This window comes from Phragmites australis, chromosome 5, assembly GCF_958298935.1.
Source record: "Phragmites australis chromosome 5, lpPhrAust1.1, whole genome shotgun sequence".
Classification (NCBI taxonomy): Eukaryota; Viridiplantae; Streptophyta; class Magnoliopsida; order Poales; family Poaceae; genus Phragmites; species Phragmites australis.
In genome coordinates, this window is record NC_084925.1 from 40,415,958 (window position 1) to 40,441,586 (window position 25,629).

At 43.1% G+C, this 25,629-nt stretch overlaps 1 protein-coding gene across 1 annotated transcript; it reads left to right on the forward strand.

The window, feature by feature from the left end:
* Nucleotides 1–77: 77 nt before the first annotated feature.
* On the forward strand, nt 78–4,737 carry LOC133918062 (uncharacterized). Its single transcript, XM_062361827.1, has 2 exons — nt 78–477; nt 2,292–4,737. The coding sequence occupies exon 2, from the start codon at nt 3,868–3,870 to the stop codon at nt 4,735–4,737; it is 870 nt and encodes a 289-aa protein (XP_062217811.1). The 5' UTR covers nt 78–477; nt 2,292–3,867.
* Nucleotides 4,738–25,629: the final 20,892 nt, after the last annotated feature.

A 25,629-nucleotide genomic window follows, 5' to 3' on the forward strand; every position in this document is an offset into this window, starting at 1 on the left:
TCCCTATTTACAAATTTCCAATCTGATATGTCCATTTGGTGAGAAGAATGCTAGAGATTGATTTGGTGCGCATCTTTTGTACTTTCATTCATGCTGTGAGATAGCCACTTTCTCCAGGAGAAGAAAGATCCGAAGAAGTCCCTGCTAGCTTTGGTTCTAAATAGTAGTACTTTGTTGCTCTTTAGCTCTGTTTCTATGCTTTGTTCCTTTTGTGTTGTGCTATGGACGATGCAAATTGCAAAGTTTGACTTCTAAATTTCTAATATCAATATCCGCATTTAGTACTGAGCTCAGCTCATCTGTGTAGTTGCTAGTTATATTAGTGTTTAGTACATGTTATTGATGTGATCCTTTATGCTTTTACATGTTATTGATGCTTGGACTTAGGCTTAAATATTTTATTCCAAGTTCACCTACAAGAGGCTAGAAAGGATGTAGTACTATTGTGCAGAAGATGATGGAGTGGCCAAATTTCATGTAAGTTTCTAACAGTGCAATGCTATACATGTGAAATTGAAGCGTGAGTAATTCCATGTAACTTTAGCATGATTGCACTGTATTTTCTTGTGCAGGGCATGGTTCATTAGTGACACATATGGAATTCAAATAACTGAAGTACTATGTTTGGATAACTAATGACAAAACCATAACATACTCATTATTTATATCATTATATGTGCCAGGGAAAAGCTGTAGATGTTATTAGGATGCATTACATGCTAGACATTGAAGTTTGAAATGGACCTAACATTACTGTAGTAAGCTTATAGTTTGTTCCTGTGAACTTCTTGTGCTATATTTGGTTGTTGGATATGACATCCAAACACAGGTAATATTAGGTTATTGCATGATCACGTTTAATGTTTGGTGACTTTGGCATGTCTGGACTTAAAATTTAGTATTACATTTGATAAAGTTGCGACGGTTTCTGCTTTTCCTCAGAAGTTATACATGTAAAGATAAAACAGTGGATTGTAGTTGCGTCCAATCAATATATACTAGATGTGAGGCGTTAAATTTTGAAATTGAAGTGTCATTATTTTAGTAAACTAATAATTGGTCTCCTGATATCTTCCTGAAATACATTTAAGTGTGTTGGATATGGTGTTCAAACGCAGGTAAGGCTATGCTATTAACATGGTTAAATCATAGCTTCAAGCTTCATGCACTATGCGTAGTCAATGTCTCTAGGATTAATCAACTCTATTACTCAGTTTTGGAGAAGTTGTAATATTTCTGCATTTACTCTGCTTTACCTCTGGTGACATTGTGTTAAATGCTAAACATTGAATTTCGAAACTAAAGTAGTGTTGTTGTGCTAAACTGACTAATGAATCTCAATCTTGTTACTTGATTAAGGAACAAGATTGGGACTCAAGTTGGTACGGAAGTTCACTACTAAGTATAACTATTCCAACGGGCACATCCTCTTCCTCAGTTTGATATCGGGACTATTGTGCTGTTGTTTCAGTTTCTAGTTTTGGCATTTCTCTTTAGCATGTCTGGTGATTTCTACTTTGATGCACACTTCACCTGTCTCTCTTGTTCTTGACTCAACAATTAACATGTGTTGATCTCCAAACTGCAGCTACTGCAGACTTGAAGGATTTAGATGCAGAGCAGTATGATAGAATCGTGAACTTTCGCATAAATTGTTGCATAGCAATATTTTACATGTGGCGTCAGAATGCTAGCATGATATCTAATTCATTTATACTCGGCCTAGAATCAAACTAGCTGTAGTATTGAGACTTGACAAAGTGGTGATGATCTTGGCATTTATTCAGCAGTTAAACATGTCACAATGAAGTACAAGATCATGCTAGTGTTTTTAGACTCAAGTAGCACTGCTGTTGCAAACCTAACCGTTGACTGTTTGCGATATTGTGATAACTGATTTGATTTATCTTGACAGCTTGTGATCCTCTGTTTAATATGTCGTTACTGTTCTAGGCATATGCACATGCGGACATGGTAGTACAGTTCCACAGAAACTAGATATCCACTTTGTAGTAGAACTGTTAGTGCCTGTGTATGTTCATTGTCGTGTTGTTGTCTTGCTGATAAGGTAATACAATTCCATAGACGATGAATAGCGGTCTTGTGGATAATTACCACTTGCCTACAATAACTGCTGTGTTATGAATTTTAGTTGTGTTGGATAAGAGACCGTTACAAGCATAAGCTAGTTTGTTGATTCAATTTATCTTGTGATTTCCATGTAGCATGGCAGAAAAATCGTCAGCCATCGCATAGGACATTTTGCTAACTACACTTCTTTGGTTCTTCAGGCTTGTATCATCATGTTTTATGCACTTCCTGTCAAAATTGTGAGATTCTTCAGAGAATGAAACCTTCACACCAGCCATTAGCTATTTGCCGGATGGATGAGACTGTACATTGTCATGGTTTGCTTGTTTGTTGTTTACAAACTTGCACGCTGTTGAATTGTTGAAGTAGTGAGCTGAATATTGGCGATCATGGTTAACCTTGTAGAGGATCTTAAGCAATGCTATCGTATAAGAAATATAATTTGAGTGTCTTTTTTTTTTATTCTGGCCATTTTTTATGATTGCATGCATAATTGTTTCAGCATGGGCATGGCGCCTCTGCTATCTTATCTAAATCTACTCCTGACATATACGCAAGAACATCTTGTTCTCTGTTCTGAAACTTCTAAAGCTCACCGTTACCAGTATCCGTCTGTTCTGAAGCTGGCAATGCTTTACTCTGTACATTTGTTGTATCAAGGTATCCTGTTGCCCACTCTGATGAATGCTTGGTTAGTTCTATCGTTGCCTTGGCACTCAATGGCTAGAAAGTTTTGATGGCCCAATTGGTTCTCGAATCCAAATATTGTATTTCGCAGATGATCAATACCTTTTTTTTAACAAGGGAAACTATACCCGGTTTAAGGTAAATGTAGACTATGCTCATCAGAATTTGTCTCAGAACTACATTGCCAGTTTGTGTTGTTCCCTTTAGGAAGGTGCTTAATTTTGCTCTCAAGGTGACATCCTTTCCTACGTAAAATGACAGCTATGAAACACCAGACAGAAAAATTCATGTCTTGGTTTGTTTGATTTGTTCGCACCTCTTGTTTTCAAACTATCCACCGTATATCAGGAGGGAGACGAGTTCTTTTCGAAAATTTCGTTTGGATTAGCGTCCGTCCAGCGCGGTCATCAACTAGCGGACTCTACTAATTCATTTTACTGAACCAAAACGTATCTGTATTTTCTACCGCTCATTTACACAGCAGAGGAGAAGATATGGCCCCGTTGCGCTGACAACCTAGGCCATCCTGGATACGAGTAAATTTTCCTTTGGATTAGCATCCAGCGCGATCATCAACTGGCGTCCTCTACTAATTCATTTCGCTGAACCAAAACCTATCGGAAAGATCTTCTAACATAACTGCACGTATAACATAATCCTAGGAACCGCGTCCAAATCTATCAATATTTTCTCCCTTTTTTTAAGGAGTGTCTTTATTTTCTCCTACTCATTTACACATAGGAGAAGAGAAGATATGGCCCATTGGACTGACATCCTCGGCCATTCTGGATACGAGTAAATGCATGCTATTTTTTGCAAACATATGCTCGTTTTCTCGCTGATTTGATGGTGTCACACACAACCTCTGCTTTGGCCTCATGCGGAGCAAGAGCCCGCCGTTTTTTTGGGAGGAGTGAGAGCCCGCCGTTTTGCCCTCCGAAACGTGCACCATGCGCTCACCCTCCTCGCGTCTATAAACTCCAGAACCACACCGCAGGCATCGGTCGCATTCGCACTCGCGCCGCGGCAAAGAGGTAAGAAGAGCCCTCGCTTTCGAGCAGCCACCGAATCCGTCGCGAGCCGAGTGAGATGGAGGGCAAGAAGCCGGCCGCCGCCGACGTGACGATCGCGGTGGTCCTGCGGCCCGCCTGCTCCTCCTCGTCGTCGTCCGCGCCGGCGCTGCCGAGGCAGACGTGGTCCGCCTTGCAGGTGGTTCAGGGGATCGTCTACGGCGCGCCGGTCCTCCCGGTTCTTGAAAACGGGTGTCCAGCCGGCGCCGGGGAGATGCTGCGGCTGGTGGCCGAGGGGAACGTCCACGGCGTGGTGGTGGGGACGACGAACAGCCACCTGCGCTCCTCCGGCCGGATCCCGATGATATGCCCGGGTGGCTTCATCGACCTCAACGCCATGGCGCCGGACGTCGGCGAGCCCCAGGCCGAGCGCCTCCCTGTGATCTGCGCCTACTGCAACTGCGCGTTCTGCTTCGGTGAGTACGAGGTCAGCATTCTCAGCCCTCCCCCGGGGTACATCTACCCGAAGCCCCCCGTGCCGGTCACCGCTGACCTTCTCACGCCGCCGCCGGTGGGGGCCCTGTACGTCGACGGCGGCCTCCTGGCACCCGGGACCACGCCGGTGCCCCTGGTGGTCTGCTCCGACCTGCACCACTTCATGGTCGCCATGGGCATGCTGAAACTGCCGCGCGGCGCGCCATCTCTGGTGTGGAGGCGTCCCACGACGCTGGGTGTTCTGCCAATATCTGTGGGTGCCACTGGTGGTAGCCTGCAGCACGAGGAGCCTGCACCGGGGGGCAGCTCGTCTGTGCCGCGTGCTCCGGCGCCTCCTCCGAACGAGTCGAGCTGCGCTGGTGCTCGCTGGAAATTTGTGATGCCCGGGCACGAGGACATGGTCCGCCTCACCTTGGCCCGGAGGAGTTACCTGGATCTGGATCTCAATCTCTAGGCTACTGTGCGGCGGAGGAGTCTGGCCGGAGTCATCGCCGGCCGGTGGAGTCTTGTGTGAACGCATGCATGATACCCCTCGCTAGCTATCCAGTCGTATTGGTCATTTCAATGTTGTCATCTTCTCTGTATGGTGCTGTTACCAGTAACAATCGTCTTTGCAGTGCCCAATCTTTTAGCTATCAGTTTGTTTTCTCTTTCGTTGCTTAATTTGTTAGCATCAGGTCGAGTTGTGGGGTTGTCGAGCATGCATGTATTAGACTATCAGCAAGAACTATCAGTTGCCAGCTTTGTCAGTGAAATATGATAACTCTTTTCTACTACGCGTCTAAATGAAGGCTAAATCATGTGATCTGATGTCTGCTCGATCTTCTCCGCAAAAATCCAAAATTAGACAATATATATAAGTGTATTTGCCGAAATAGACAATATGTTATCGTATTTACAAATTTAGCATCCGTATTCGATGCATCATTTACCGAAAATGGATTTTCGATATACCGTACGCCGAAAAACTCATATTCGGCACACCGTGTGGTGAATACGGTACTGTAGCACGTATTCAGCACACCGTGTGCCGAATATCAACCGTATTCGCCACACGGTGTGCCGAATACAAGCTACAGTGTCGTATTTGCCACACGGTGTATCAAATATGATTGTGTGCCAAATTAGTGACCGCACAGCAGGCAAATGCCATATTCGGCACACCGTATGCCGAATATGGCACTGTAGCCCATATTCGGCACACGATGTGCTGAATATGGGCTACAATACCATATTCAGCACACGGTGTGCCGAATATGACCGGGTCCGCGGTTTTTTAGCGTACGCTGTACCGAATTCTATTTTCGGTAAATGATGTGGCGAATACGAATGCTAAAATTCTAAATACGATAATATATTATCTATTTCAGCAAATACGCTTATGTATATTGTCTAATTTTAGATTTTGTCCCGATCTTCTCTTGATCAACATGAAATCAATATACTTGGACTGTTTGGAGGATGCATGTGGAATATTGCTTGAGCGGTTGAACCCAACTAATGAAATTAGTGGCTTTTGGAACACATAAATAGAACATAGTAATATGGGAATTGAAAAGCACACATCTGGTAGTAGTTCAAATGCGCACAAACATAGCAAAGTAAATTGCAAGAATGACTGTTTCGATGTACCGTGAAAAAAAAACCGAATTTGGGGAGAGATTATGACACAAATAATCCATGAAAATTTGACAGGAATTCTTATATATAATCTTGTTCCTTTGTTTCAAATGGCTTCGCTGGCAATTTTTTCCTTACCATTAAATTCTTTTGAAATTCTCTGTTCGTTCTTTGACCAACAAAATGTAATGGTAACACTGCTCTCTGTAAACATATGGACAAATATTTACAAGAGACACCAGGCACAATATAGTGGTACCACTGCTCTCTACAAATATATGGACAAACATTTACAAGAGATGCAGGTTCTGTATTTTCTGGGTCATTAGGTCGACCCAAAACTCAGAAAATGAACTAAAGATTTACCCCATTCAATCAAGTTAAGGAAAAAAACGAACTAAGTGCTGATCCAGAACTGCGCATTGAGTACCCATTTGAATCCGTAGACACAGGCACAGAGCGACCAAGCAAGAAAAAGATACGAGCATGATAGAAATACATATACTAATAGAATGCCTCATGGTAGAAAAAGATACGAGCATGATAAAAATACTTATAGGATCGATCCTATGGTTCATGGTAGAATGATATATGACTCACAAGAAATACTAATTCCCTGCCGAGCCTCTCATGATCAGATTAGCTCTTGTTAATTATAATTAAGATGGAGTACTCTCTACTCAACAGCCACACATGTATACTCGTCGTACATAATTCATAAGCATATTTTACAGAACTGTCTTTTTTTTTGTTAAGTCTCCAGGAGTTCAGGAACTGTGTCTGCAGAGGTTAGCACACAACTTCCTCAGTCGTTGATAATCAATCAACAATGGCTAAAATGATAACTAGATATGAAACAACAAATGAATAAAAGAATTAGAAAGATAAAAATCTTATGATTCTTCTATGGTTGGCTGTAGTTTTGACTTTGTTTAAAGTAGACTCAAAAGTACGAGAATATGAAAAAAAAAAGCTTGCATAGCAGATCAAACAGATCGGCCCATAAGGTAAAAAGAAATTATCTGTACACTTTACTACTTTAAATAATGTGTGATCATTCTAAGTCAATATTAAGTCAGAATATATAGTTTGTTTTTGCTAGTTCTCTTGATTTTTGAAGCTATAAGGAGATATAAACACATATTTATTGAAATGGAAAATTGGGTGGCGTAACAGTCCATGATGTTTTCTTCTTATTTGCACAATAGCGTATTTGTCAAGTTCTAAATTTTTTGGTGGGAGTTCACAATAAGCTCAACTTAGCTCGAAGTCACTAGGAAAAAGGTTTAGTTATGATTGAGTGCAATGTTTTGTCACTGTGGAAAGTATTTTCCCCAGTATCTATAATGGTCTTAAATACATTTGGTTCATGATCTCTACCGGCTTACTATGCGGGACATGGACAGCGACAACTGAGATAACTTCATTGAGTGTTGTCGCATCGGAACAAGGTATCTATCGTCAACAATATGGAAAGACAGTTTTACGTATGAATTGTTAGTTAAGGTTGTAAGCTAGAATATGGCACTATACATACATAATAATACTTCGCTGCCTTTAAAGTGGCTACCCATAGAAACATCACCACCGATTATTGAATTGGCACTAAACAACGGATAGTGAAAATCCAAGATTATCATTGTAGGTCATTGCAGAACGATACCCCTTATCACAACCGCTGGTTCATGACAAACCATCGATGATATTTATAATATATTTGCCAGTATCAACGATTGGTAAAATTAATTATGTAAATATTTATTTAAAGTAGAGATATCTGATCATCAATAGTGCATATCGAAAAAGAGGACACATGATTTTCTTTGGGTTCATATTTTCTTTAGAATAATAACCATATGTCCTGTTTTGACTGGATTAATATCATAAAAATACAATTATAATGGAGATATGTCTAGATCTAATCCTAAGGATCTCAACAAGTTCTAAATACTAAAGCTCTTGTCAGATGAATCTTGTCATGATATGACTCTGTTGTGGATCTCTGGTTTGTTTCTACTCATATTCGACTAGACTTAGTCTGTATGGCTTGTGCGGCTTCTCCTTTGATTGTCTAGCTTAGGATTAGATGCTTATGGACGTATCCTCTCCCATCCTTAAATAGTCCGATCGAGGAGACGTAACATATTCATAGTTTCTTAGTATAACTTTTTCAAATTGTATAACTTCTAAATATCCGGAAGACTCCTTCCTAATTCGAGGAAGGTTTCTGTATAGAACATGATACATTACCTGGAATATCGACACATGCTATTATGAAACCTACCTGACACATGTACAGTGGATACCCATTCAAAGCTATATCATATTTCTATTAAATTTATGTAATTATTTATTATTCATTTCTTGTCAGCTATCCTCCCAACGCTGCTCAGAAAAGGGTGATTGGATTATATGTAGTTCAGAATTTGACTGTATTTGAACTCGCTTAATTGGGAATAGTCCTTGACAAGAAATATTAATCTTCCCAGTTGGGAATTATCTATGACCAAATAAAACACTTTCTAGTTTAGGAATTCCTCCAACCGAATGGTGTTCTACTCATTGGGACTTACCTAATCGGGAATTACTTCCGACCACAGAAGCCTAAAGGTCACATTCTTTTTTTCTGCGTCCTCAGGGAATAGTGCATTAAATGTGTGCGACTTCTAAGGGAGTTAAAACAATCATGACTTCTCAAAAGGTGTATTTTGAAAGACCAAGGATGCCATTAATTTGGTGCAATAGCGTCGGCTTCCATCACAGAATAGTTGCCAAACCTCCATTCCTTAAAATAGGAAAGGATGCGCACATTATCATTTTCCCGCTCTTGCATTCTCAAATCCTTTCCCCAAATCTCCAATGACATTCTTTAGCAGCTTATGGGCGACCCTAGAGATGTTGGATGCTCGTACTTGGAAGCTAGATAAGGATTGGAAGAGATGATCGCATCCAAGAGTTTGATCCCCTAGAAGCCAATGGAGGGGGAAGAACTTTTGAGTCCAAACACCAAAGAAATCAGGCCTTCTTCTATTGTGGCTTCCACGTCCTTGCTTAGATTTCTTTAAGGAAATCCTCTCCTTCTACAACATCGAGCTCGTCAACCTCAACCCCAATCCTAACTCCATCACCACGTTGAGCATCTTTGCTAACCTCTGTGAAGCTTTTGTGGGGGTGAAGTCGCTCGTGCCTCTCTTTCACTACTTGTAGCAGTTGAAACATCTTCCAGCTGGTGGAGTAGCGGATTTTGCTGGCTTCCACCTTCGTGAGGATCTCACCGGCGAATATATCGATATCATGACAAAGTCGTCATGGTCGGGGTGGCACAAGCTGTGATTCTATTGCGAGTGCCTTGCCTCATGTGCCCTTGAGTACAAGCGCGTCCGGACAAATCTAAGTGATAAGTGGTATCACTGCCGGTTCATGTGACCTCAATTATTAATTGGTTGTTGATGATTATGAACTAGCAATAATACACTGTGGGTTCTAGCCGAACCAACAGTGATAACTGGTCGCCTATTGAGGTTTATGAAGTAATGCCACAACATGCTTCATCTTTTCATGATCTGAACTTACTTTCATTGTAAGAATTAACCATCAGCGCCAAAGCTAGAGCTACCGGCGATTGCGGCCTAGCTTCCATTTGTTGTGTGATGCTGTCACGACCCGGCTACATTCCCAACATATGCACATGCTCAAGCGCACACCCAAGAAAGAAAAGAAATAAAGGGCAAAAAACAACACTAGGCTTTGTAAGAAAAAGTTTTGAAGTTTAACTGATGTTATAGGGGATCTACCATTCTTGTTGGAAAGCATGGATCAGCACAGCATGCGATAGAATGAAAATCTAGATGTTGAGTATTTGCAGGTTAACAAATGCTTTAAATCTTTAATTAGGACTACGTCCATATATATGTACATATAATTAGTGATCTCATACTTATTTAAAAGTTTGTTTTCTAACCCATGGAGTAAAACTCAATCATAAACTTATTACATCAACAACTACACTGAAAGATAGAATAAACAACTACGGAAAACTTTATTGCACTTGAATTACACATATGACAAATCACCACAAATTTTTCCCATGCCTGTGTCGATATTACCATGCATGAGTGATTTAGATTTGATTTAGTGGTTACCTAATGTACCACTAGCATAGCATATATTTATGAGCGACATTTTCTTCTGATGCGATTACGTATGATATGTCTATTGGCAGAGATACCTAATGCGGTGCATGCTTGCCTAGGGAAGATATATATGAATGGAGTCAAGGTTTTTGCACATCATCAATCAAGTTTCATGATTTTCTAGTTCCCTTCAAACTTGTAAGCTAGAAGGGGTGGGCACAAATACTAGGCAGTCGATGGCAATCTACCATATATTCTTGTTGATCGAGAAGCATCATTATAACGATCTTTTGCTTAAAGAGAAATATTGATATTCAGCATATTTTGCCTCTCAAATCATTTGGTATAAATAACCTGATATGCTAAAGATAGGGTGTTTAGCAATTTTGTTTGAAGAATGCAGAACGGTCTATCCATTCTATTCCTTGAAGCAAACAAGTGGATTAGGTTCGAAACTATATGATCGGATGATCTCTATACTGAGGAATAGAATGGGTTGACCATTCACCAACTTTTCCAAGCACAAATATAGTGTGTAAATGTGAATAATGGTGTCGCCCCACTAAAATTCATGAGATGGACGAGGATGACCATCCTATTGAGGATGTGGGTGATTTCTTAGAGTAAAAACTTCACAGGCAACCTAATAAGTGATCCATAGTCTTTCGTCATGATCAGACAATGACATTGCAGTACACAATTCGTCCCAGCCGAGATCAGTATTTTTTTTTTCATGCTTCGTAGTGCAAATTGGATCATAGAAGAAAGAATAATATGGAACCACAAATTGGAATCTTTTATTACATCAATTACCTCTTGAAATCAAACTTGACACGCCATTATTGCGAAGAAAAAAACAATAGACATATCATCATGAAGTTTTTATTCCCATTGAGATCTGTCCCAACGAACGATCGAGCATGGCACGGTTCAGGGTTCAGTATAGCTCGATCGGCAACGAGCTCACTCCATGATGCTCTCCACCTCCATGTCCACCGAGGAACCGTCATCCTCCTGGATCCAGTTCCGAAAGGTGGGGGACGACAGCTCCGACACGTTGCCGTCTGGCACGGCCGGCGGCTCTGCCGGTCCCTCCAATAACACAAGGAAGTTCCGCTCCACGGGGCGGCTCCTGCCCGAGCGATACGACGCCCAGAAGGCATCGTTCGGATCGAGTAGAAGCATCTCCACCGTGCTGCCGACGTCGACGACCGGTGTCGGCGGTGGCACGGGCGGGGCCGGATCCGGCGTCGGCTGCACTGGCGCCGGCGCCAGCAAGCGGAGAGGCATCACGCCCGCACGACGCAGGTACAGCGCGTACTCATCGTGCGTCATCCCCCGCGACGCGGCCTCCCTTGTGTGCTCCGCCGTGTGGCCGGCGAGAGACGGAGCCGTGGGACACACCACGTCGCAGAAAATGCAGGCGAACATCTCCGTCACTTCAGCTGCTGGCGCGGGCACCCCTCGGTACGACTCGCCGCTGCCGGAGGAGGCCATGTAGTCTCTGCGTGCAGGTGGATGTCGAGGACTCAGCGCGCAGCCGGGGAGACGAGCGAAAGAGAGGGCGCCGGAGACGCTACAGTGCGCTGGGTTTGCTGTGGAGATCCAGGGGCGTGGATGATTACATAGTCAAGGTCTACCGTAATTGTGCTGCGGCGAGCAACGGCAACGGCTGTGCAAGTCATCGCAAGCACGCTGCACGCCATGCATGCATGCATGAGGGCGCGGGGCTCATCGGCTCAGGCAAGCGATTATGGGCAGTTTTGTTTTTTTTCAAAAATAGTTGGGAGCTACTAATCTCTGTACCGTATAAAAGAGTAGTCCACTAAAGCAATTTATTGCTCTCAAAATTGGATCACCGCAGATCATGCATCTCCGCAGCATACAGTTCACTCCATGAAGCAACATAATCTCTCCACCCCGCTCGACTCGCATCGTGCTTCATTAGCATCTCATTCATTGTTCGTTTCCTCACTCAAGGCATTGCTTCTCTCGTTCTCCGGTTATATCTTGGTTCAAAAAAAAAAAATCTCGGTTATGTAAGGTCCAGCTATGAACATAGACTGCAGCCGTCATAGTCTGCAACTGTGTGCATATTTTGTCAGCAGCACATCTGCAGCGGCAAGTGACAAAGATACAGAGGAAGAAACAACGTCATCGCAAGAGCTGAGAAGGAGCAGCCGGGTCAAGAAAAGGAACACACGTGTGAGTGGGCCGGAGTGGGCTTGAGAGCGTGTGCGGGCTGGACCTGCTGTAATGGATATAAGTAGAACAGTAAGGAGAGGAGAGAGCAAGCTATTGTAAGAAAACACATACACGTTTCTTCTATCAATTCCCCTATCTCCGTCTCTATCCTCTGTTCTTCCGGTTGCCTATCCCATGCTTGCTATCGAGATCTCCCTCCTCTAGAGATCGTTCACATCTGGTATCAGAGACCCTCCCTTCCTGTGGCCGAATCTGGAGCACCAAGCATTTCACTCGTTTCCAGCGGAAACTTGGAGCCATGGATTCCAACACCAAGCTCATTCTCGAGAAGATGGACACCATGAAGACCGATCTGGCAAAGCAACTGCGTGATGCATATCAGAAGCATGAAGATCGTTTCAAGGCGATGGATACATCCCTGGAGGCGTTGGGGTTGTGGAAGCCGAAGATGGACTCGGCTGTCGACAACTTAAAAGCCGAGGTGAATCGCCTCAGCAAGCACATGGATCGTGTGGTGTTCGAGCAAGCGGCCATGGAACCCAGTTTGCTCGAGAATCCAGAGATGGCTGCGGCGCTCACCTCTGCCGGGAAACCAGTCGTCGGCCCTCATGGGCACTGCGTCGACAACCATTTCCGGGAGATGGGGTATGGGTCGGTCACCACCTTTACCAATCTCCCGGTCAAGGGTACGCCTGATTTCACCTCCGTTCCCCTTTTTCCATCCCAATCTCCACCACCATCTCCGACGCATTTTGTTCATAGGCATGGTTCCCAATTGAATCCCATGGGGAAATTACCTAAGGTGCATTTTCCAGATTTTCATGGGGAGAATCCCAAATTATGGCAAACTAGATGTGAAAATTACTTTGACATGTACAATATGCAGTCAAATATGTGGGTCAAGGTCACTTTTATGCAATTCCATGGTGCCGCGGCCCGCTGGCTTCAATCTGTAGAGCGGCGGGTGCGTAGCATGCATTGGGAGGAATTTTGCAAGTTAGTTCATGATCGTTTTGGGCGTGACCAACATGAACTCCTCATTAGACAGTTATTTCACATCAAACAAACCGGCACAGTAGCTGAGTACATAGAGAAATTTTCTGAATTAGTTGATCAGTTAGCATCATACAACACATCTATTGATCCCTTGTATTATACTCTTCGTTTTGTGGATGGCTTAAAAGATGAACTCAAGTTTTCTGTCACGATGCAATGACCACCCGACTTGGATACTGCTTGTGTGCTCGCTGGTTTGCAGGAGGACATGGGAGAACCTTGGCGGCGCAAGGAGTTTCGCCGTACTGATTCTGCTTATACTTCCAAAGCAAATCAGCGTGTGCCCCTTCCTTTACCTCCTCCTCCACACGCTGACAAGGTGACAGGCCAACATCATGATGAGGCTGTTCATAGCCAGTCCACTGAGGATAAGGTGGCTGCTCTCAGAGCTTATCGTAGAGCTCGTGGCATGTGTCACAAATGTGCAGAGAAGTGGAGTCGCGACCATAAGTGTGCTACCACTGTCCAGTTGCATGCCTTACAAGAGATCTAGGAGTTGTTTCCGACTGAAGATGCAGCTCAGAGTTCAGTGCTGCCCTCTGAAACTTCTGACAATCAGCTCTTTTGTGTTCTTTCTAAGGAAGCATTATCTGGTCAGTTAATCCCCAAGATCTTAAGGTTTAGGGGTCAAATCCAGAACAAGGAGGTGTTGATTCTCATTGACTCTGGGAGTTCCCACACATTCCTCAGTCAGCATTGTGCCCAGGACTTACATGGAGTGACTTCCCTGCTCTCCCCAATTAAGGTACAAGTGGCTAATGGAGGTGTTTTGGAGTGTACTCACCATATTCCTATGGCCTCTTGGTGGATTCAAGAGTATGAATTCACAGCTGACTTGAAGATTTTGCCTCTTCCTTGTTATGATCTGATCATTGGCATGGATTGGCTAGAGGCTTTCAGTCCTATGAAAGTGGATTGGGCCAACAAGTGGTTAACTATACCATATAAGCAAGGCACATCAACATTGCAAGGCATGCAGCCTTCAGCACCTCTTTATACAATGGTTCAGCTCTACAACATTTTGGAGGAACAATAATCTGATCAACAGAAAGGTGCAATTCCAGTGGAGATTCAGTCCTTGCTTCAGTCATATACTTCTGTATTTTCTGAACCAATAGGTATGCCACCATCTCGATTTTGTGATCATGCAATTCCTCTAGTTCCAGGTGCTAGGCCATTTTCTATTCGACCATATAGATATACACCTGCATTGAAAGATGAGATTGAAATTCAAGTCAAGGATATGTTAGACAAAGGTATCATTCAGCACAGTTCAAATGCCTTTTTTTCTCCAGTTTTGTTAGTCAAAAAGAAGGATGGGTCTTGGAGGTTTTGTGTGGACTTTAGGCATTTGAATGCATTGACTGAGAAATATAAATTTCCAATACCTGTCATTGATGAGTTCTTAGATGAATTATCTCAAGCTAGCTGGTTTTCTAGATTGGATCTGAGAGCAAGTTATCATCAAATATGCTTGCAATCAGGTGAAGAGCATAAAACTGCATTTCAGACCCATTTAGGCCATTATGAGTTTAAGGTTATGGCATTTGGATTAACTGGAGCACCAGCAACATTTCAGAGAGCAATGAATGAGACTTTAGCACCTCTCTTGCGCCAATGTGTGTTGGTCTTCTTTGATGACATATTAGTATACAGCAAGACCTATGAAGCCCATCTCACACATTGGGAACAAGTGTTGTAGTTGCTCGCACAACATCAATGGAGAGTGAAGTTGTCTAAATGTGCTTTTGCTCAAAGATAGATTGCTTATTTGGGTCACATCATTAGTGAAGCTGGGGTAGCTACTGATCCTGAGAAAATAGCTGCAATCAGCAATTGGCCACAACCACAAAATGTGAAGGAGATGCGAAGCTTTTTAGGACTAGCAGGTTATTATAGAAAATTTGTTAAACATTTTGGTATAATTGCTAGGCCTCTCACTGATCTCTTAAAAAAGAATGTGCTGTTTTTGTGGACTGATAGTCATCAGTTGGCCTTCAACACCTTGAAGCAAGCTCTCACATCAGCGCCAGTGTTAGCCTTGCCTAATTTTTCCTTGCCCTTTTCCATTGAAACTGATGCTAGTGATAAGGGTGTGGACACAGTTTTGATGCAGAATGGCCATCCACTGGCGTTTATAAGCAAGCCATTGGGCCCAAGAACTAGAGGACTCTCTACTTATGAGAAAGAATATGTAGCAATTTTACTGGCAATTGAACATTGGCGTTGCTATCTTCAACTAAGTGAATTTCTCATCAAAACTGAACAGAAAAGCCTTCCCATTTGTCTGAGTAGCAGTTACACACTCAGTGGCAGCAAAAGGTATTCACTAAACTCCTTGGCTTGCAATACAAAATAGTCTATAACAAAGGAGTCGATAATAGAGTGGCAGATGCTCTTTCTAGAAGGCAACATGTTATGGCTGAATTATTTGCTATATCTGTGAGTAGTCCACAATGGTTAGAAGAAGTTATGAAAGGTTATCAGTAGGATGATAAATCTCAACAATTACTGCTGGAGCTTTTAGCGAACCCTTCCCTGGCCAGCCCTTATACTTTGACTCAAGGGATCATTAGATATAAAGGACGAATTTGGTTGGGCAATAATGAGCAGTTGCAGCAGAAAATTATATCAGCATTTCATGATAGTGCTATTGGAGATCATTCTGGGGTCCCTGTCACATTGAGCAAACTGAAACAACATTTTGCATGGCCTGCAATGAACCGAGCAGTTAAAACTTTTGTTCAATCTTGTATCATTTGTCAACAAGCCAAACCAGACAAATCTAAATACCCAGGCCTCCTCCAGCCACTTCCAGTTCCCACTCAAGCTTGGCATACTATAAGCATGGATTTTATTGAAGGCTTACCCAAATCTGGATCAGCAAATTGTATTCTGGTAGTGGTGGACAAATTCTCAAGGTATGCCCATTTCATACCTTTGTTACATCCCTTTACTGCTGCTAAAGTAGCCATACAGTTCCTCAATCATGTTTACAAGCTGCATGGCATGCCAAGTGCAATCATATCTGACAGAGATAAGATTTTTACCAGTAAATTTTGGCAAGAGTTGTTTAAATTGACACAAACTCAATTATGCATGAGTTCGGCATATCATCCCCAATCTGATGGGCAATCTGAGCGTGTTAATCAATGCTTAGAAACCTTCTTGAGGTGCTATGTTCATGCCTATCCACACAAATGGAAAGAATAGTTAGCTCTTGCTGAATTTTGGTACAATACAAGTCTGCATTCTGCCTTGGGCAAATCACCTTTTGAAGTCTTGTATGGTCACTCTCCCAAACACTTTGGCATTGATGACTCGGTTGCTTGTTCTGTGACTGATCTGTCCACATGGTTGCAAGAAAGAGAGCTTATGCACAAATTAGTTCATCAACATCTCTTGAGAGCTCAAAATAGAATGAAGCAACAAGCTGATAAGCAGCGCTCAGAGCGTGTCTTTGAGCTGGGTGACATGGTTTTCTTAAAATTGCAGCCATATGTTCAGTCCTCCTTAGCTCCTCGAGCTCATCAGAAACTTGCATTCAAGTTTTGTGGTCCCTTCAAGATTATTGCCAAAGTGGGGTCTGTTGCATACAAGTTGGAATTACCTCCTCAAAGTGCAGTTCATCCGGTTTTTCATGTCTCACAGTTGAAAAAGATGATCTACCGCAAGCATCAGGTACACTCCACTCTTCCCACTGTTACTTCTGCTTACCAGATTCCACAAGCCATTCTGCAGAGCTGGCTGACTTCTCGAGGAGACAAATCTATCACTCAAGTGCTGGTTCATTGGTCGGGTATGTCGGAAGCATTGGCTACCTGGGAGGATTTGGAGGCATTGAAGCAGCAGTTTCCTTTTGCACCTGTTTGGGGACAAGCAGGTCTTCAAGGGCGGGGGACTGTCAACAGCACATTTGCAGCGGCAAGTGACAAAGATACAGAGGAAGAAACAATGTCATCGCAAGAGCTGAGAAGGAGCAGCCGGGTCAAGAAAAGGAGCACGCGTGTGAGTGGGCTGGAGTGGGCTTGAGAGCGTGTGCGGGCTTGTCGGTGTATCAGGAACTGGGGGTCCCTGAGTCCCGAGGCCCGGCCGGCCATCCGCCACGTGTCGCCATCCCGCGAGGACCCTCCTGCGGGGTGAGGAAAGTTCAAGTCCCGGGAGAAGGTGCTCGGGGCCACAGTCCCCGGTCCCCGAGAACCCTAGTTCCCCGATGATCCACAGAGTCTAAGTATCGGGAAGAAAGTGCTCGGGGAGGTGCCTGATCACCCCCGAGCACTCTAGTCCCCCGACAATCAGAAGAGCTAAGTTCCGGGAGAGAGTGCTCGGGGGGTGCGTGCGGCAGCCCCCGAGCGCTCGACTCCCCGAGGGTCAGTATGAAAGTGCTCGGGAGAGAGTACTCGGGGCGGCACGTGGCAGCCTCCGAGCACTCGGTTCCCCGAAGGTTCGCGCAAGAGTGCTCGGGAGAAAGTACTCGGGGAGGTAAACAGTGCCCCCGAGCACCCGGTACCCCGAGGGCAAGGATAGGCATTCTCGGGAGAGAGTGCTTGGGGAAGTGAATAGTACCTCTGAGCAATCGGTGCCCCGACGACCCAGAAAGGCCCCCGAGGGGCCCGCCGATGAGGTGTCAATCAGTCAGAGGTCCGAGGTCGCATTTAATGAGCGTGCGTAGCCTGACATCCCCAACTGCTCCCGCCGCAGTGTCAGTCCCTGTCATGCTTTGGCAGAGAGGCGTGGGGCCATTAATTGCACGGGTCCCGTCCCATATCATCCGGTGTGTCTCGGGATAACATCGCCAGGATCAAGGCGTTCCGTCCGCCACCCTGCTGTGGTAGAGGAATAAGACAGGGCGGGCACGCCGGGTTGCTCTGTGGCTGCCCGGTGGGCCCTCTCTACGGCGCCCGTTGCCAGGGCGTTTATGGTGACAGGTGACCAGGCGTGCGCCGTGTTTTTCACCCCCCGGTCACTTCACCCAGAAGAAATGATGACGCCTTTCCCAGTTATGACGTCTTGGAACTTGTGCCCCCCTCCTTCCCGTTTGGGGCATGTCGCAGCCGGCGAGTGCTTAAAAGGGCCGGCAACACAGAAGAGAAAGAGAGACCCAAGATACATCCAAGACATCAAAAAAAAGCTCGGACAGAGAGAAAGAACAACCCAACAAGTGAACAAGCAATCGAGCGAGAGACCGCAAGCACCGAACACAGAAGCACCAAGAACCGAACCATAGTCCCCGCCCAAGAACAAGGAGTCTTAAGCTCTTAGTTTGACAAATATTCTTGTAACCAGCACATCCTTGAGGGACTTCCTCAGGACAGTTATTACATCAATACAGGAGTAGGGTATTACGCCCCCGTGCGGCCCGAACCTATCTAAATTCCGGTGCATTTACTTCTCTTTGCACTAGATCATCACCCCTATCCACTGGCCGTTGCATTTACTCTCATTCATCTCTCCGACGAACTTATTCAGGATCATCCCCCCCAGCCGAATCTCTAAAAAGGAGTCTCTCGGGATCCCTGCGACAGGAGTTAATCGTCCGACAGGGCTGGACCTGCTGTAATGGATATAAGTAGAACAGTAAGGAGAGGAGAGTGCAAGCTATTGTAAGAAAACACATACACGTTTCTTCTATCAATTCCCCTCTCTCCGTCTCTATCCTCTGTTCTTCAGGTTGCCTATCCCATGCTTGCTATCGAGATCTCCCTCCTCTAGAGACCGTTCACATATTTACATCATTTTCCCTTTGCGGTTCTTTGGCTGGCATTCATATTCATCTTGTCAAAGCTTGCATGATACTTGGACGTTTCTGTTTAATCAGGTTCTGCAGTGAACCAAGACTGAAGTTCTCAATTAAACTTGATGTTTAATCAACAGCGGTAGCATGCGATGCAAAGAAGTTGACAATGAATCTTGACGGTTAATCAAGAAAATATGACGCATTCAGTAGCACATTCTCGAGTCAAAACAACGCTGGGACAAGTCAAAACAGCCCCCACATTTAGCTACACGGTCTGCTGCCCCCTTCTCGAGTAGGGCGCATTCAGTAGCACATTCAACACCATCACATGCTTTCGAGGTAAGCAAATTTTCTAGTGTGCAAGCTCTAGCCGAGAGCTCTCCTTTGGTTGCTTCTACTGGTTGTTCGATCAGAATTGTTTGCCACCGATACAAGGAAATGTGCCACGTCATGAAGGATTGCGCAAGTCAGCAAGTGTACATTGCAACAAAAGACGGTGGATATGTAAGTGCTAGTGATGTTGAGCATGAATATGCTCTTGCAACTAACCATGCAGGTGACGAGGACGAACATGAGACGGATATCAACCATGAAGAAGTGTTTGGTGCTACCGCAACGGAGGATTATCGGATCCTCATTGTGCAGCGAGTGTTAAGCACTCAAATGGAGCAAGCAGAACAGTTACAATGCTACAATTTATTTTAGATGTTCTTCGTAGTCAAGGATTACCATGTTCGAGTCATTATCGATAGTGGAAGCTGCAACAACTTGGTAAGTTCGAATCTGATCAAGAAGCTTCCTTACCAACAAGAACCTATCCTCATCTTTATCATATTCAAAGGTTCAACAACAGCGGTAAGGTGAAGGTAATGTAAACAGTTAGGGTATATTTTTCTATTGGTTCATACCTTGATTGTGTTGGTTTTGATGTAGTTTCTATGCAAGCATGCTCACTTTTGTTAAGATGACCATGAGAGTTTGATACTGATGTAACACATCATGGTAGAAGTAATAAGTACACCCTCATGCATAAAGGAAAAAAATAACTTTTCTGCCATTAACCCTTGCTAAAATTATGAAATGTGAAAAATAAATTACTGAAAATAAGAGAAAAGAGCTTGAGCATGAGTCTGAAAATCAGCAAGTAGCAAAACATATTTTTGCACCCAAAAAGGAGAAATCAACTACAAGTTCTAAGTACGATGGAATTAAATTGAAATGGTGTGTTATGCTTGCTACTAAATCTGATCTTGCAGAAATTTATGACAATAAGCAGCCATACTATGTTTTGATATGCAAAGATGCCTTAATTTCACTCGAGGAGATATGTAGCTCTTTGCCTTCTGTTGTCACTAACCTTTTGCATGAGTATATTGATGTATTTCTAGATAAGGTACCCCAGGATTACCACCTATTCGAGGGATAGAATATCAAATTGATTTGATTCTGGGTGCGGCTTTGCCAAACCGTTCTGCATGTAAGACCAACCTGAAAGAGACTAAGGAAATTAAATGACAAGTCCAAAACCTTTTGGATCGCAGATACGTACGAGAAAGCCTTAGTCCTTGTGTTGTTCCTGTTCTTTTGGTTCCTAAGAAAGACGATAGTTGGCGTTTGTGTGTTGATTGTAGAGCCATAAATAATATTACTAAGATATCGTAGTCTAATCCCTAGGGTAGATGATATGCTTGATGAGTTAGTTGGTTCTATAATTTTCACTAAAATTGACTTGCGAAGTGGATACCACCAGATTAGAATGAATCTTGGAGATGAATGGAAAACTGCATTTAAAACTAAGTTTGGTTTGTATGAGTGGTTAGTTATACCTTTCGGGTTAACTAATGCACCTAGTACTTTCATGTGATTGATAAATGAAGTTTTACATACTTTCATTGGAAGATTTGTGGTGGTATATTTTGATTATATCTTGATTTATACAAGTCATATGAACTACATTTTGATTATCTACGTGCTGTTTTTAATGTTTGAGATATGCACGTTTGTTTGGTAACCTCAAAAAATGCACCTTTTGCACTAATCAAGTCTCTTTTCTTGGCTATGTTGTTACTCCATAAGGAATAGAGGTGGATGAAACAAAAATTAAAGCCATAAAGAGCTAGCTGACCCCAGAGACTGTCACACAAGGGAGAAGCTTTCATGGTCTTATGGGTTTCTATTGACGCTTCGTGCAAGCTTTTAGCACCATTGCCACCCCCTTGAACGAGTTGATAAAGAAATGAGTGGTTTTCAAGTGGAGACCTGCACAAGAGAAAATATTCAAGTTGTTGAAAGAGAAGCTTACCCATGCTCCATTGCTCCAACTTCCTGATTTCAGTAAAACTTTTGAACTATAATGTAATGCTAGTGGGATTGGAATATAAGGTTTGTTCATTCAAGAAGGTGAACCTGTTGCTTATTTCAGTAAAAAATTCAGTAGGCCAAGTTTGAATTATTCTACCTATGATAAAGAATTGTATACTTTAGTTTGAGTACTTTAAACTTGACAGCATTATCTATGGTCCAAAGAGTTATACATTCTGATCATGAATCATTGAAACATACTAGGAGTCAAGCTAAACTGAATAAACGACATGGTAAATGGGTAGAATTTATTGAGTCATTTTCTTATATCATAAATAATAAAAAAAGGTAAGGATAATGTGATTGTTGATGCGTTTTCTAAGCGTTATACCATGTTTTCTTAACTTGATCATAAGATTATTGGTTTAGAGACAATTAAGGACTTATATGCTGCTGATTTAGAATTTAAAGAAGTGCTTGAACATTATAAAGAAGGTACAACATGAAATAAATATGTGCTAAATGACGGATTTCTCTATTGTGCTAACAAGCTATACATTCCAGCTAGCTTCGTTCGTCTTTTGTTGTTGCTGAGACATATGGAGGAGGATTGATGGCATATTTTAGAGCAAGAAAGACTGAAGATACGCTGGCCGCCCACTTCTTTTGGCCACAGATGACACATGATGTCTAGCGTTACGTGTCGCATTATACCACTTGCAATAAAGCTAAGTCTCGCTTAAATCCATATGATCTTTACATGCCTCTTCCTGTTCCTAGTGCACCATGGGAGGATATTTCTATGGATTTTGTTTTAGTATTGCCTAGGACAAAGAGGGGGAGAGATAGCATATTTGTAGTTGTAGATCCTTTTTCTAAAATGACATATTTTATACCTTGTCACAAGAATGATGATGCTACAAATATAGCTGATTTGTTTTTCAGTGAAATCGTTCGACCACATGGAGTGCTGAATACAATTGTCTCGGATTGTGACATCAAGTTTTTGAGTCACTTTTAGATATCACTTTGGAATAAATTGAGGACGAAGCTGTTGTTCTCTACTACATGTCATCCCCAAACTGACGGTCAAACAAAGGTCATCAGTCTTACATTATCGACCATGTTGCAGGCTGTTCTAAAGAAGAATTTGAGGATGTGGTAAGAGTGTTTACCGCATATTGAATTTTCTTATAATAGGTCGGTACACTCCCCAATCAAAGTAAGTCTGTTCCATGTAGTGTATGGATTTAATTCCCGTGCTTCTATTGATTTACTATCTTTGTCTGCTTCTGAAAGACTTAATTTAGATGCTAAGAAACATGCTGAATTTATTCTTAAGTTGCATGAAACAACTAAAAAGAATATAGAGAGCATGACTGAAAAGTATAGGATTGCTGAAAGTAAAGGTAGGAAGGAAATAAAATTTGAACCAGGTGATTTAGTTTGGTTGTATTTGAGAAAGGATAGGTTTTAAGAATTAAGAAAATCAAAGTTGATGTCTAGAGATGATAGACCATTTAAGATAATTGAGATAATAAATAACTATGCATACAAACTGGATCCACCTGCAGATTTTGGGGTTAGTCCCACGTTTAATATTTCAGATTTGAAGCCATAATTGAGAGAAGAAGAGCTTGAGTCGAGGAAGACTCCAATTCAAGAGGGGGAGGATGATGAAGACATGACTCCTTTGGATACGAGCAACACTATTAATAATCCTCAAATCCTACAAAAGCCAATTACAAGAGCACGTGCATGACAATTAAACTACGAGGTGATCTCGTTCTTTGCTGTTCATACTTTGTTAGATAGATTACTACTAAATTCGTGTGATGGTTTAATGCTTAGGAATATGGGAGAAGTATCACAAGCTCATATGGATGTCATCACTTGAAGGCTAAGTCTACTCGGAGTCAAAGTCGAGTTCTAATCGAACTCCAAACTCTACTCGGAGTCCCAGAACAACACGTCAGTAAAACGGGAATAACTCTTGCATACGAAATCCGATTGAGGCGATCTTGGACTTGCTGGAAAGGTTATGACAAGCCATTTCCAATAGATGTAGCCTCAACCAAAAATTACTTATAGTTTGCTATGTCACTATTTTGGGCCTTGTTCGGTCTGTAAGTATGTTAAGATTAGAGTCCAGGTTATGTACGTCTCTTCCCAATGTTGCGCAACCCTAGGTCAACCTCTTCGCATTCCTCCATATAAATATACATTAGTCACCATAGTTTAGGCTTGAGTTTTGCTTAGATTATTCTATATTAGATAGTTTCACCGTGTATCGGTTTGTAAAGCCCAAACTTGAGTACTTTATTAGTATTCAATAGTATTCAGATTGCATATACTTGTTTTTGCTTGTGTTCTTAATTAACTTATAGGAAAAACCTTCTTGGCGAGGTCAATCGCGTCTTAGCACGGTTGATAACCACAGAGTAGTGGTGCAGTGGTTACGAAGGTTTTCGATTTGTTCTGGTTAGAGCCTTTGGATCATCAACGTTGAAGCTCCATCTAATCGACTAATTATATTACCTTTCGAAAGATCGAGCACCCCCATTCCCCCATCACCAACACTGACTCCACCAGCTGGGGGGCGGTTATGACATAAGCACTCAGAGCAGTGGCCTCGACCTTGGTAAGTGTAGCTACCATGTTTGTTTTCTTCTTTTTTTTTCTCAAGGTTTATGCGGCCAATTTATTCTTGACCTTGGGTGTGTTTTAGCCTTCTGTCCAGGAGCGAGGGAAGGTCATCATCCCTACAAATTCATTGAGCGGTGCACCCTCAGTTCCTACGGGTTCGAGAATCGGTGGAAGCACCCCCTAGAAGACCCTTAAGAGGCCGACATCCTTCTTTGTCCTAGCAAAACCATCCCTTACCAAGAAATAGTCCAGGTATATGCAAGTACCATAGACTCTTTCCTTATGCTAATAGGAGTTCAGTGCCCGAGTTTCCTTATATGTAGGCTTTTTAGAGCACCACCAGCAGTTCACAAGTCCTAGCCTTCACATGCCCTAGTTGTGACCTCCTCTGGAGGGAATGTGAGGAGGTTTAGCAAGCCCCCATCGTTGGTTGACAATGATCAGGAAGATGATCTTCCGACTCCCTAGGCCCTTCTTACGAACCTGGTGCATGGGCTTCTCAGGGATTTGACTTGGAGGGAGATAGTCCTAGGTCCTTCCGGTTGCGATCTGGACAACATCTTCTTATCCTTTTATACGGTAAGAGTTCTTCTTAAAAAAACAACTATTTTAGTTGATGAAATGATAGGTACTAACCTAACATCCTGCATATATACATGGTGCAGCCGAAGAGAATCCAAGACGAGGACCGAGAAGCTAACGCTCGAGAGGCCACCCTTGAAGAAGATGTCGCTGCAATGCACCAGCAACTTTTGCATGTAGCCATTGAGAAGGAAAGAGCGATCACTACCGAGAAAGAGAAGCCAATTGCTGAGCTGGAAAGCCAGTCCAAAGGTATGCTTCCTGGGATTCTTGATTTGCCATCTTACCAGTATGCCACTCTAATATGTTGTCTTATAGAACTCTTTGCTACCCGAGAAGCCCTAGCTTAGGAGGAAGCCAAGATGTCGGCCACCCGCCAATTGCTCGATGCAGCCTTGAACATCTTCCAGGAGGCGCTTGTCGGGGTCAGGATCCAGGCGGAGGCTGATGGCGGCGATGATCCCACCAGTCTAACCTCCCAGGTGACTAGACTCACCGATGTGTTCGATAACTCCAATGGAAGGTGGCTGAGCATGTCTTGAGTCAGTCTTGGCAAAGTGCATAGCATGGCCTTTGCCTTGGCTATCCTGAAGACCCGGTACCTAGAGAATAACACCAATGTTCTCTAGGAGGGCTTCAGGGGTCAAAGGAGGACTCAGCGTAGAAGGGGGAAGCGGTTGTGGGGGCCGTTAAAGCCTTCGGCGACGAGGTGGACTTTTTGGGTGCATCCACGCCATAGTCTTTTTTTCTTTTCTTTTTCCTACATATGTAAAATCACTTGGTAATTATTGTCAGTTTGGTTGGAAACTTTAAACGCTTTTAATGTTTAACAGGAGTACTTTGTGCCGGACACTTACGATAGCATATAGTTTGGGATGCATTGATCATTAGTCAGAGCGTTTATTATGACCAGCTTTAGGTTCGCTTGAGTGGGAGGCGTAGTAGCCTCCAGTCACTCGTGTAACGCGATAAGGAGCCTTTTCGCAGCATCGAGTTTGCAATGCAATGGTCCTTCTCCTTTCGTTGGAATATATTTTCAAAAGTTACACAATGTGTTGTTTTCAGT

Bases quoted from the DNA above. Each gene is read 5' to 3' on its own strand.
- LOC133918062 (XM_062361827.1), top strand. From the start codon at position 3,868: ATGGAGGGCAAGAAGCCGGCCGCCGCCGACGTGACGATCGCGGTGGTC.